This window comes from Glycine max, chromosome 2 (genome assembly GCF_000004515.6).
Source record: "Glycine max cultivar Williams 82 chromosome 2, Glycine_max_v4.0, whole genome shotgun sequence".
In the NCBI taxonomy this organism is placed as follows: domain Eukaryota; kingdom Viridiplantae; phylum Streptophyta; class Magnoliopsida; order Fabales; family Fabaceae; genus Glycine; species Glycine max.
In genome coordinates this window covers 4556418-4568032 of record NC_016089.4, presented here as the reverse complement: position 1 = coordinate 4568032, position 11615 = coordinate 4556418, and the positions used below count along the sequence as shown (strand labels likewise).

Below are 11615 nucleotides of genomic sequence, written 5' to 3'. Positions count from 1 at the left end.
ACATTCCTATGAGAAAAAATTGAAAAAAATAAATTTCATAAGCTAAAAATTTAGATTATGCATAAACTAATTAATCTGTAAAAACTTTTTCATATGACTTTTTCAAAAATAATTTTTAACTTATACATAAACTGATTTAAACAAACATTTTTTTAAAATAAAATAAAATATAATAAGTAATTCATAAACTAAAATTAACCTTTCCATTAATAATATTTCGTACGTAAACCGTAGTCTTGAATTTCAAATTATATTGGTGGCAAGTCTGGTGCCGTGATATACTTGTTATCACACACACGTCAACGACTCAACCTGTAAAAGTTAGAAAAAAGCACCACGTGCATGTGTTTCACCGATTTTATGCTCTTTCTGCATAAATTCAAGCCTTCCTTTTTTCTTTTCTCTTAGGTTCTCACTGGCTCTGTATCTTATCTGCATTTATTAGGACACATCTTAATTTGAAAAAGAGTTAGTGATTTATTATTCAATATAGGAGTATTTTAAAAAATACTATATAAAATACTAAAAATTATTTACACTAGTCATTTGACATGAAGTCCCAATTAAAAATACTACTTTATTCTATCATCCAGCAGTGACTCGGGGAAAGATAAGAATATTTTTAATAAGAATTTTTGAGTTGAATTTCATTATATTTATTATTATTATTTTTATTTAAGTATTTTTATATTGAATGTTGGATTTTAGGAAAAGAATTTTTAATAATTTTTTTTTATTTTTTGTCAAAAAATATTATTTTTAATACAATTTGAGAGAAAAGAAATGTTTTATTTTTTCTAGTGAAAGTAAAATTTAAGAACTCAAATTAAATTTTATTATTAGAGTAAAAATAATATAGGTTTTTGAATCTTACATGATGTTATAAGACCCAGACAAAATAATCCAAGAATTCTTAAGTTGGATTTCAAATAAAAAATCATAAATATCTTTTAACAATTTTTTTTTCATTTACAAGATTTGAAATGAAAATTTTGGTAAGAAATTCAAATCCAATTTCACCTTAATGTTATGAACAATGACACCATATTTCAACCTTATAACTGAAAAAAATACTAATAATATTTTGTTTTGTATTAGTTCATGAAACTTATAATAATTTTAATTCAGAGGGCTTTTAAATTTTCCTTTTGGATCAATTAATTGAATCTTTTTTTTTTATTTTTTTATGTATTTGCACTGAAGTTAAGTGAATCCTCTTTAATTTCTTCTGCGATCTTACTATCTTACTGGAATTTTGAAATTATAGGCATTAGTTGCGAACTGAATCAGCAGGGGCAGGTACATCGGTACAGGGTCGGGGGTAGGTCGGTAATTTGCGAGAGACGAATGCTTCTTCTTTAGCGTGGTCGTTAAATTTGTTTGAAAAAGCTGAAAATGTAGAGTGAGCTGCAACTAACAAATTAAGAAGGAGAAGCCATTATCCTCACTATTTCAAAAGCAACACAACACAAACACACACTCACCATTCTTATGCTTTCATTTTTCATTTTCCTCTTTAACTACGAATCTTGGTGCCGCTCAAGCATTTTCGACTTCCACTATTCGTTTCATCACCTTCTTCTCTCACTCTTCTCCTTTGCAATTGCATTTGCGCAGGTGAAGAAACGCTTTAACGCTCGCTTTCTATTTTTTTTTTTATTTAAATTCTCGTGCAACTTCTTTTCGCTTTTTCGTTCCTCTTTTTCAGATGCTGATTTTTTTAAACTTCCGCACTCTGTTTTCAATTTTTTCAGATTACCGAGGCCAGAAAACTTCTCAGTTTTTCTTTATTTGAAGATTATTATTATTATCATTTTTAATTTATTGGTATAATTTATGAGAACTAGTTTTGTTTTGTTTAAAATTGATCTAGAGTTTTGCTTATGCTGAAAATGTGAGTTTCCCAGCGTTTGATCGATAATGATAGATTAATGTTCATTATCTGAAGCTCAGATTTTAATTCGGGATTAATTTTAATTTTTAAAGGTTTCTTCTTAAACACGGCAAAATTTGCGTCACATTAACGGTTCAGCTATGAGGCACTTAGCAATTTTTGTTTTATTTTTAATATAATGTTTTATTTCAAATTTATCCTATTTGTGTAATCGGATTTGTTTGGATTATCCTCCACATGCTAAATTTAGGGGAACTAGAAACTCAACAGAAAAGAAACAGCTAAGATTTTTTTAGTTTAGTAAGATAATTAAGTCCATTCAATTTTTTCTTTTCTTCTAACAATCCTTCTTAGAAAATTTGTTTCCAAATTTCTCAGCACACCAATTTGGTGAAGAATTTTCTTTGAAAATTAATAATAATTTGACTCCCCAGTCGCCGACGGTAATAATCTTCTTTAACAAATTCTAAAATTTTCAATGTTCCATGTGAGGGAGAATTTGACAGTCTGTTTCTGTGTCTCGGGGAACATCTCAGAAAGCTCCAAGTTTTTTCCATTAGTATACGTAGAGCACCTCATTTTTGTGTCAAAATTATAGGAGCAAGCCATGCTGGTTTATTATTATTTTTTGCCCCTCTCTGACACCTTTGAATTTAAAATTGTGCAGAACAAGATCAATCTTTTGATTTTCCTTGCTTGTTTATGGAGTTGTAAACTTTGATTAATTTGTTGCTGCAGATAATGATTGGGGGTTGAAGGCTTCGGTGGCCCTTGTGTTCCACACCATCCAAGCAATAGTACAATATAAGTTTCAAAAAAAGCAACTGAAAAGTAAATAAAGTAAGTGAATGTTGAAGTGGCCTTTTGGGATGCTTTGAATTCGGGACATGGTCGCGTTGTCATTGGTGGAATTGAAGGTTTGTTAGAGGAGAAAAGTTGAGAAAATGGGTTCCATTGCAGAGGAGGAGGCAATGTCAAACCTAGCAGGCAGTGAAGAGAGGATTCTTGTTTCTGTTCGTGTGAGACCTCTGAATGAAAAGGAACTCACAAGAAATGATCTGTCTGAATGGGAATGCATTAATGACACAACCATCATGTACAGGAACAATCTTTCAGCTACAGAAAGGTCCCTGTATCCAACAGCATACACATTTGGTAAGAAAAAGGCTAATCTTACATTTTCACTGTTAGGTTTATGTATGAAACAAAACATTTTTTGAAGTGATAAATAAAATAGTGGAAACATGGGGTTAATTTAATTTGCTTCTGCTTCCTATAATGCTGCCTGGAATGTGAAAATGTTTTCATGTGTTTGAATGGTTATTTATTTATTTATTTATTGAGAATGGTCATTTATCAATAACATAAGGCTGAATGAATTAACGTGGAGAATGTGGTGAGAATTCACCATAATTGATGTTGAGCACTCAAATTGCTGGAATGTTGTGGGGTTCAATCAAGGGCTCTTTGGGATTTTTATTTAGTCATAGTTTGTTAAGATGATTTGTCAGCTATGACCAGTCTGCTTAGGAGAAAATTATTATATATGTCATAAATCTGGTTGTTTCTATACATGAAAAATTGAAAATAGAAGGAGACCATCCTTTTGGGTTTTATTATTCCATTAGTCCAACATGGGTTAAAAGCTAAAATTTCTTCCCTCTGTTGATCCACCTTGAGTTTTTTTTTTTTCTCTGTAGATCGAGTATTTAGGAATGACAGCCCCACAAAGCAGGTGTATGAAGAAGCAGCTAAGGAAGTTGCTCTTTCAGTTCTCAGTGGCATCAACTGTGAGTTTTTCTTTGTTCCCTTTATCTGTTTTTCTTCCTTCATAAGAATGAACGTCCATGGAATTTCTACATTAACAACTTCGGTCGGGCATATTTGATCAGCAAGCATTTTTGCGTATGGACAAACAAGCAGCGGAAAAACATACACCATGAGTGGCATAACAGATTTCGCCATAGCAGATATTTTCAACTACATAGAAAAGGTAAATGAAATCTGAACTCATCAATGAATCACTGCATTGCTTTGTCATTCTCAAAATCCTTATATCGATTATATTTTCACTTTTCACAGCGCACAGAAAGGGAATTTGTTTTGAAGTTTTCAGCATTGGAGATCTATAATGAATCTGTCAGGGACCTCCTTAGTGTTGACAGTACACCTCTCAGACTTCTTGATGATCCAGAGGTAAATATCTTTATCAGTGTTTTTCAAAAAGCTGGTGCTTCTACATTTTACTTAACAGTTTGCAATTTAAACAGAAAGGGACAGTTGTTGAGAGACTCACAGAGGAAACTTTAAGGGACTGGAACCATTTTCAAGAACTTATTTCATTCTGCGAAGGTAAGGACTAAGGATAATTTGGATGAACTCGCTTCAATTGAGTTGTACAGATTTACTTTCTTTGTCTATTTTTCTTTTTGCTTAATTTTCCTCATTACTTTCAGCTCAAAGGCAGATAGGGGAGACTGCTCTGAATGAAGTGAGCTCCAGATCTCATCAGATTCTCAGACTGGTACTTATGTTCCTATTTTTTTAATTTTATCTAAAGGAAGAGAATCTTACAGCGCCTCATTGCTAACGATTCCTAAATAATGCGATTCTTCTTTCAGACAATTGAAAGTTCTGCACGTGAATTTCTGGGAAATGACAAAATGAGCTCCCTTTCTGCTTCTGTGGTACTACTGAGTCACTCAGATTACAGAAAAATATAAAAGAATTACTCTGTTACTTGAACAATAATTGGAAACCAAAATGATATTTTTTTTCCGGGTACAGAATTTCGTTGATCTTGCTGGGAGTGAGCGCGCATCCCAAACTAATTCAGCTGGTACGAGGTTGAAAGAGGGTTGCCACATAAATCGTAGTTTACTAACTCTTGGAACTGTCATACGCAAACTGAGGTTAGCTTATAAAGTTTGCATTTCAATATTTATTTTTACTCAATTAAATGCACACCGTTTCGATATCCTTTTCGCCTTACCCAGAACTTTAACCCACATGAAACTGAGTTTTGGGTAAGTTTGAAATAGTAAAGATACGTGCTGAATTTAGAGTTCGAAGACTGTTCACTTCTATAAACATATATGACTTTTTTTTGGTTACGTGAGGTTATTTTTCTTATAATAATAAAAGTATATGGTGATTGCTTAATAATTCCTCTACAAAATTCAAAATATGAGGTGATTTTGATTTACTGATCTTTCTAACGGTAGCAACTGTATTAATACAAAAAAAGGATACCTGCATAAAGTTTCTCCGTCGTTTCTCTCTATCTTTTTTCTCTGTTGTCTCTGCCATTTCACTGCTCACTTTTATGCACGATCTTGACCCTTGATTAACTGGTCAGCTTTCTCTCTTTCTTATACGTATACTTTTGGTACAAATAGATTATAGGGTGCAAATATTGACAACTAATGAAAGAAACACACAAATATTTACATGTAATGACCCAAACTCTAGGATGCTCCTTAATCGTGATTTTACATCATTATTATGCAATAATCTGGCCAACTGATTCTGTTATTACCAAGTTTATTACTTTGGGAATTATGAATAGGTGAAAGTGAAACTCTTTCAGACAGAATTTTTTTCTTCATAAATTTACTGAATGTGTCCATACAAGGCCGAGACTCGCGTGCGTCCTCTCTATGAGAGAGAGGCACCACGAGCACCTACTCTTTACAAGGTGTTTCAGCATACAAACGTAATTGAGGCTCTCAGATATTTTTAAATTTTAATCGATGACTGATTTATTTTTTCATTTTTTTTCTCACTTTCCTTATTTACCCTTCCTCTTCTCTATCTCGTTTCCCTTTCACCACTCGATCACCAGCCTCCACCACACCGGTTCACTGCGACGATGACCCACCGCAAGACGTCGACAATCCACCGCCCGTCTCACCTTCACTGCACGACGTCGGCGGTGTCCGCCGCATTGTCGCCCAAGGTGCGACCTATTTCTTCATCCTCTCTACTTTCTCCTTGTGGTTGCAGCATCGGAGCTGGTTGTTTGAGATGGTTGCCTTTTGTTCTAGATCTGCTAAATGGGTTGTGGTTTGCGGTTTTTTCCGGATCTGAAAAAAGGTGTATCCGTCGTTGCCATGGAAGGGAAAATCGTTGCACTTTGATGTTGTCGTCGTTGTCTTCATTTAATGTCGCTAGTGGTTGCAGTGGTGTCACTGTCGTTAGCTCATGTGGCGGTGGTGCGGTGTAGTTGACTGCGGTGATTGTCGTCGTTATATGGTGGTTCATCGATGCCGTGCGGTGGGTCGTTGTCACAGTGTTGCGCTGGTTCCTCCACGCGGGATGCTAGTGTCCTAGAAAGAGAAAGGGAAAAGGATAGAGAAGGTACCAAAGAAAGAAGGGTAAATTAGGAAGGAATGAAAGAAAATCAAAAAAAGAAAAAGTACAAAGTAAAAAAGTTTATCAGCCATTGATTAAAATTTTAAGAAATCTAACGGTTCTAATTACTTAAGCACCATGCAACCCCTCCCAAAATATTCGTCCCGCACCGTGCCTCCCTGTTCGAGAGGACACACGCGAGACTTGGCCGTAAAAATTATCAATATTTGATATACTTTTGGGAAATAATTTTTTTGATTTTATCTAAAAATAATTAATTTGATGGCAGCAAGGGGAGAAATGGACATGTTCCTTTCAGAGATTCAAAGCTAACCCGCATACTGCAGTCTTCATTAGCAGGCAATGCTAAAACTGCAATCATCTGCACCATGAGCCCTGCAAGGAGCCATGTTGAACAAACCAGAAACACCCTTTTATTTGCAAGTTGTGCTAAAGAAGTGACAACTAATGCAAAAGTCAATGTAGTGGTGTCTGATAAGTTGTTGGTCAAGCAATTACAAAAAGAGTTGGCTAGACTGGAAAGTGAGTTGAAAAATTCAGGGCCAACCCGCCTTAAATTTGATTCTGCAGCATTGCTGAAGGAAAAAGACCTCCAAATTGAGATGGTAAGGATCAACATTTTCACAACAAAGATTAATTGCGTTTATTATGCTTTGAAGTGGATTTTGTTCTACATCTCTGACATCGAGGAAAATTTCTAAAATAGCTATTGATAAATTAATGAAATATATCAGCCACAATGTTACATGAAGTATTTGCATTTCCTTAAAAAAGAGTACATTGCATTGTTTGTAAGGTAGTAGATGACTTGATGTTCTCATCAGATTGTTGTTTCATTTCAACTGGTCCTTTAATGTTCTGCAGTTGACGGTTTATTCCACACCTTCCCTTCTGTAGAATCTCTTTAGCTACATACTTCTGTATATATTAACTTTTTATATTGAATTATTCTTAGAGAAAAAGGGTGAGCTTTGGCACGGGGGTTCTCATTTTAAGTCCCTGCCCTGAAGTATTCACATAAGTTTTAGAATGCATGAGGAATGAGGACACTGTAATTTCCTTATGTCTGAGCATGTGTTTTTTTTTAAGCTGTAATTCTAATTATGAATCCCGTTGTTGTCCGTCTGTGCTTGCAGTTAAAGAAAGAGGTAATGGATGTTTCGATGCAGCGGGACCTTGCTCAATCTCAAATTAAGGACATGCTACAAGTGCTTGGAGACGATGGGTCCTCAACCGAGCTAGTAAGTGTACTGTATTTGCCTATTCTAAAGCATTTAAAAGTAGTAATTGGCATTCCTTTTTAATCCATTTTATGTTCAAACCCAATCTTCAGGACAGTTCAGGTCATCAGTATCCCAAATTACGTGTGCGAGGTTCATTTGACTTTGAAAATCAAACAGCCGAACGACAAAATTTATCAAGTTTTGACTGCGTTGAGAGTGTCAGATCTTTTGATGCATCTCAATATTCAGATGGACATAGTCTTAGTTCTGATGAGAACTATTTCCAACTCCCTGATTTGGAAAAGAATCTTCCAGTCAGGATTTCTTCCCCTGCGCTTTCTATTGTAAGTCATGATGCTGCAAAGAATGATTTGGATCAGAAAAGCGTTGAAGATAATTTAGGGGACCGTTGTAGGGAAATTAGGTGCATCGAGTCAGATGATCTAAATTCAAACACACATACATTCTCTACTGCATCATCTCCAGCCGTCTCAGGATTAACTGATGTTGATAATACAGACAAAGAAAATCTAGATTTGTGCTCATCTGTGTTAAAGAACAACAAAGAAGTAGCGGATCTAGTTCTTCCTTCTTTGTTCTTGCAAGAACACTTTGTTCTTCCCTCTTCAGAGAAAATATCTCCAGGTCTGACACAAAGTAGTGCATCTAGTTCCAAAACCACGAAATTAACCAGAAGCAGAAGTTGTAAAGCAAGTCTCATGAGATATCCATCTTCAGATTGGTTTGACCAGGAAGAAATGATTCAGAACGCACCCCCAATAGGAAGCGAAAAAGATTTCACAAGAAGACCCGAGGGCCTTCAAAGGAAGACTTGTACACATCATTCTAATGCCAATGCTAAGAGGTTATCATGGGCTGGCTACGCGAATTCTCTGGGAAGAGCTTCTGATGTACAGAATATGAAATCCTCCATCGATAATGGAAGTTATAAAGACAATTCTTTACCCCAGGGAAGAAACGGAAAGAATGATCTTGAAAGTTCAAATCTGCAAGGGAACCCTGAGGTATGCTTCTAAATTCTAATGTTCATCTTCCTTCCTTTCTTTGTGTCTTCCTCTGGTCTTATTTGCGAGCGTTGATGGCTAAATATCAATCATTTCATCTAACTGAAAATGTTTCTAATCTACTATACTGATTCACTTGTGTTTCGTTAATCATGCGATTGATGGAAGTAGCAATTAACATGTATATATTATTAACGAACCCTTCTTATAATGAAAATTCAGCCAGTGATTCTTTTGAGTTGTTTTGCATGGCAGGTTCAAGAGACAGGAATGGAGTCCAAAATTAATACAAAGAAGTTCAAAGATGTTGGTTTGGACCCATTGCAATCTGAGGAAGAAAAACAGTTGGAATGGCCTTCAGAATTCAAGCGGCTGCAGAAAGAGATTATTGAACTCTGGAATGCTTGTAATGTTTCATTGGTTCACAGGACTTACTTTTTCCTTCTGTTCAAAGGAGACCCTTCAGATTCTATCTATATGGAAGTAGAGCGAAGAAGGCTGTTCTATCTCAAGCAAAATTTTGACCATGGGAATCAGACTGTGGAAGATGGACTTACCCCTGAATCAAGGTAAGATTTCAAGTATTCAGTTTCTTTTAAAAGTTCTCACAAGTTTTTATTTCAACTACAAGGTTAAAATTTTGTGTGATTACAAAACCTGCGATGCGTTTCTTTTGCAAACAGTAAGAGGCATCTTAGAGGAGAGAGACAGATGTTGAGTAGGCAAATGCAGAAGAAGCTGTCAAGATCTGAAAGAGAGAGCCTATACATTAAATGGGGAATTCGTTTGAGTTCAAAGAATAGAAGGTTGCACTTGGCCCATTGCTTGTGGTCAGAAACAGAAGACTTAGAGCACATTAGAGAGAGTGCTACCATTGTTGCAAAGTTGGTTGGTTCAGTAGAGCCAGATCAGGCTTTTAAGGAGATGTTTGTACTCAACTTTGCCCCAAGGCGCACGAGAAAGAAATCGTTTGGTTGGACAGCCAGTATGAAGAATATTTTGTGAGGTTGATTTGATTCTCTAAGCGAATTATTTTATAGGAAGTTTGATTTGGCCATGTAAAAAATCCCCCTTTGGCTCCTTTTAACATAGGACATTCTTTTTTTTCCACCTTTTACAAACAATCTTATCTCTGTTTTATGTTTCTAACTCTGATTGCTACTTGATTGTAAAGAGGTTTTATCAAGGATGTGCAATTCCAAGGTTACAGTTTTCTTTTGTACAATATGCTTACCTAAGAACTGAGGACTGCACATACTGTGCACAGAAGAAAACACAATAACTCGTGAACCATTAATATAATATTAAAAAAATGAATGATTAGATTGCATTTAGCATTATTTGCAAGAAACTAAGGTTTGTTTCCAATTTTGAAAACTTACTACCTCTATAGTCTTGTCTACTTCTTTTGTATCCTTTTCTTCAACAAATCTCAACCTTTTCTTTTGAAGAATTTCTAACCTGGAAAAGAAATTGTTACAAGAGAAGTGATTTCTATATAACTTACTGTGCACAAAAGAATGCACAATAACTTGTGAACCATTAATATAAATAGATAACAACTTTCTATATTTTATTATAAAAATTTCAAGAATAATTCTATACAACCTCAGTTCTATTTTTTTTTAAAAAAATCAATCAATATTTTTTTCTCTCAAATATAAACAAATTTTAATTACTTTTGCCACATTTAATAAGATTTTTCTTAAAATACTCTTCATTTATTAAGAAATTTATGCTTGATATCAAATTCCAATGAATGATAATTTAGAAGAAAAATATTTATTTTTTAATTGGATTAACATAATTTTTTATTTTAATAAATAAAAATGGAGGTATATTTCTAATTTCAAATTATATAACATCTTTTTCTTCTTTTAAAATTTGTTCTTTACACGAGATGTTTGTTTCATAGATTTAATTATATTTTCAAAAATAACATTCTTGAGAATGCTTTTATTGAGAATGTTTAATTTAAAAACAAACAAATAAATAAATGAGGTTAAATAAAAAGAAAGCAAAAAGTTATTTTAAACATTCTCATTGGAATGTAAATTTCTCACCCTTTTACATGAGAATAGGATGATAGAGAAATATGTACAAAATGAATTTTTGAGAATAAGTTATGCTTGAAAATATTTTTTTATTACCTTCTAACAAACATGAAAATAGATATTTTATTTTTATATTTTCAAAAATTCAATAGCATTTCACGAAACAAATGTCACATAAACTTTGGGATAAATTTATAATTATTGTATATTTTTCCCTCAGCCCAAAGCAATCATCTTTCTTTAAAAAACCTCCATGAAATACCTCCACTAAAAATTCATCCAGACTTCATCCTATACAACCATAATTTTATTCCCATAAACTCTACAAGCCCACCATTGTAAACTTATAGCAAATTACTATAAAGCCATCTTTCACTTGTGACCTAAAGCCATAATCTTTTCCATCAAAGTTCATTATATGTCTACCACTGTTCAACCTTTACCCATCTTCATCCTTGCCTCAACCAATGAAAAACTTAGAGCAAATTACATTCACACCCTAATTTTTTTTCTCAAATTACATATAAACACCATTCTTTTTTCTATTCTTACACTATTCTTATTTAATTTTATGTTTAAAAATATTACACTAACATTTCTCATATGTTAAACTAACACTCTATAAGAGAGATAAATATAATAATTGTTTGTATAATTACCTTAAACCTCAAGAGTAGTTAATAAAATTTACTCAAAAGTTTATTACACTAGATTCGCTTATCATTGCAATAACTTCAATTGTCCTTATCACAACCTCTACATATAGTCGAGTCCTAAGATCAACATACCCCTGTTTATCAATTATTTCAGCATGCCTAAAAACAAGCTGCATTAAGCCACACCTTTCTTCATCCAATCACGACCCTTCATCTCAATCATCTTTGAACCACCCAAATAATTGTCACGAACCATGTCACAGGCTCACATCCACTATAGACATCTACTTCCATGATCAAAGCACTCATAATCAATTTGCTTCTTCTCTAATATGATATAATTGAACATGTCGGGCAATGTTGGGGAGTGAAGACGAAGAATAGTTGTT

The 11615-nt window shown here is 33.9% G+C and overlaps 1 protein-coding gene across 1 annotated transcript; it reads left to right on the top strand.

The window, feature by feature from the left end:
- The first annotated feature begins 1093 nt into the window (after window positions 1-1093).
- LOC100785401 (kinesin-like protein KIN-7F) lies at window positions 1094-9847 on the top strand. The gene is made up of 14 exons (XM_003519828.5): window positions 1094-1617; window positions 2633-3049; window positions 3595-3684; window positions 3787-3887; window positions 3977-4090; window positions 4165-4246; window positions 4351-4418; window positions 4516-4581; window positions 4682-4806; window positions 6537-6873; window positions 7405-7509; window positions 7602-8516; window positions 8772-9085; window positions 9200-9847. Exons 2-14 carry the CDS (start codon window positions 2839-2841, stop codon window positions 9519-9521), a joined length of 2850 nt encoding a protein of 949 aa, XP_003519876.1. The 5' UTR covers window positions 1094-1617; window positions 2633-2838; the 3' UTR covers window positions 9522-9847.
- The last annotated feature ends 1768 nt before the right edge of the window (window positions 9848-11615 follow it).

Coding starts and splice junctions, on each gene's coding strand:
- LOC100785401 (XM_003519828.5), top strand. CDS start 2,839: ATGGGTTCCATTGCAGAGGAGGAGGCAATGTCAAACCTAGCAGGCAGT. Junction 4,807..6,536: donor ACTGTCATACGCAAACTGAG/GTTAGCTTATAA, acceptor ATTTGATGGCAG/CAAGGGGAGAAATGGACATG. Junction 7,510..7,601: donor ATGGGTCCTCAACCGAGCTA/GTAAGTGTACTG, acceptor CCCAATCTTCAG/GACAGTTCAGGTCATCAGTA.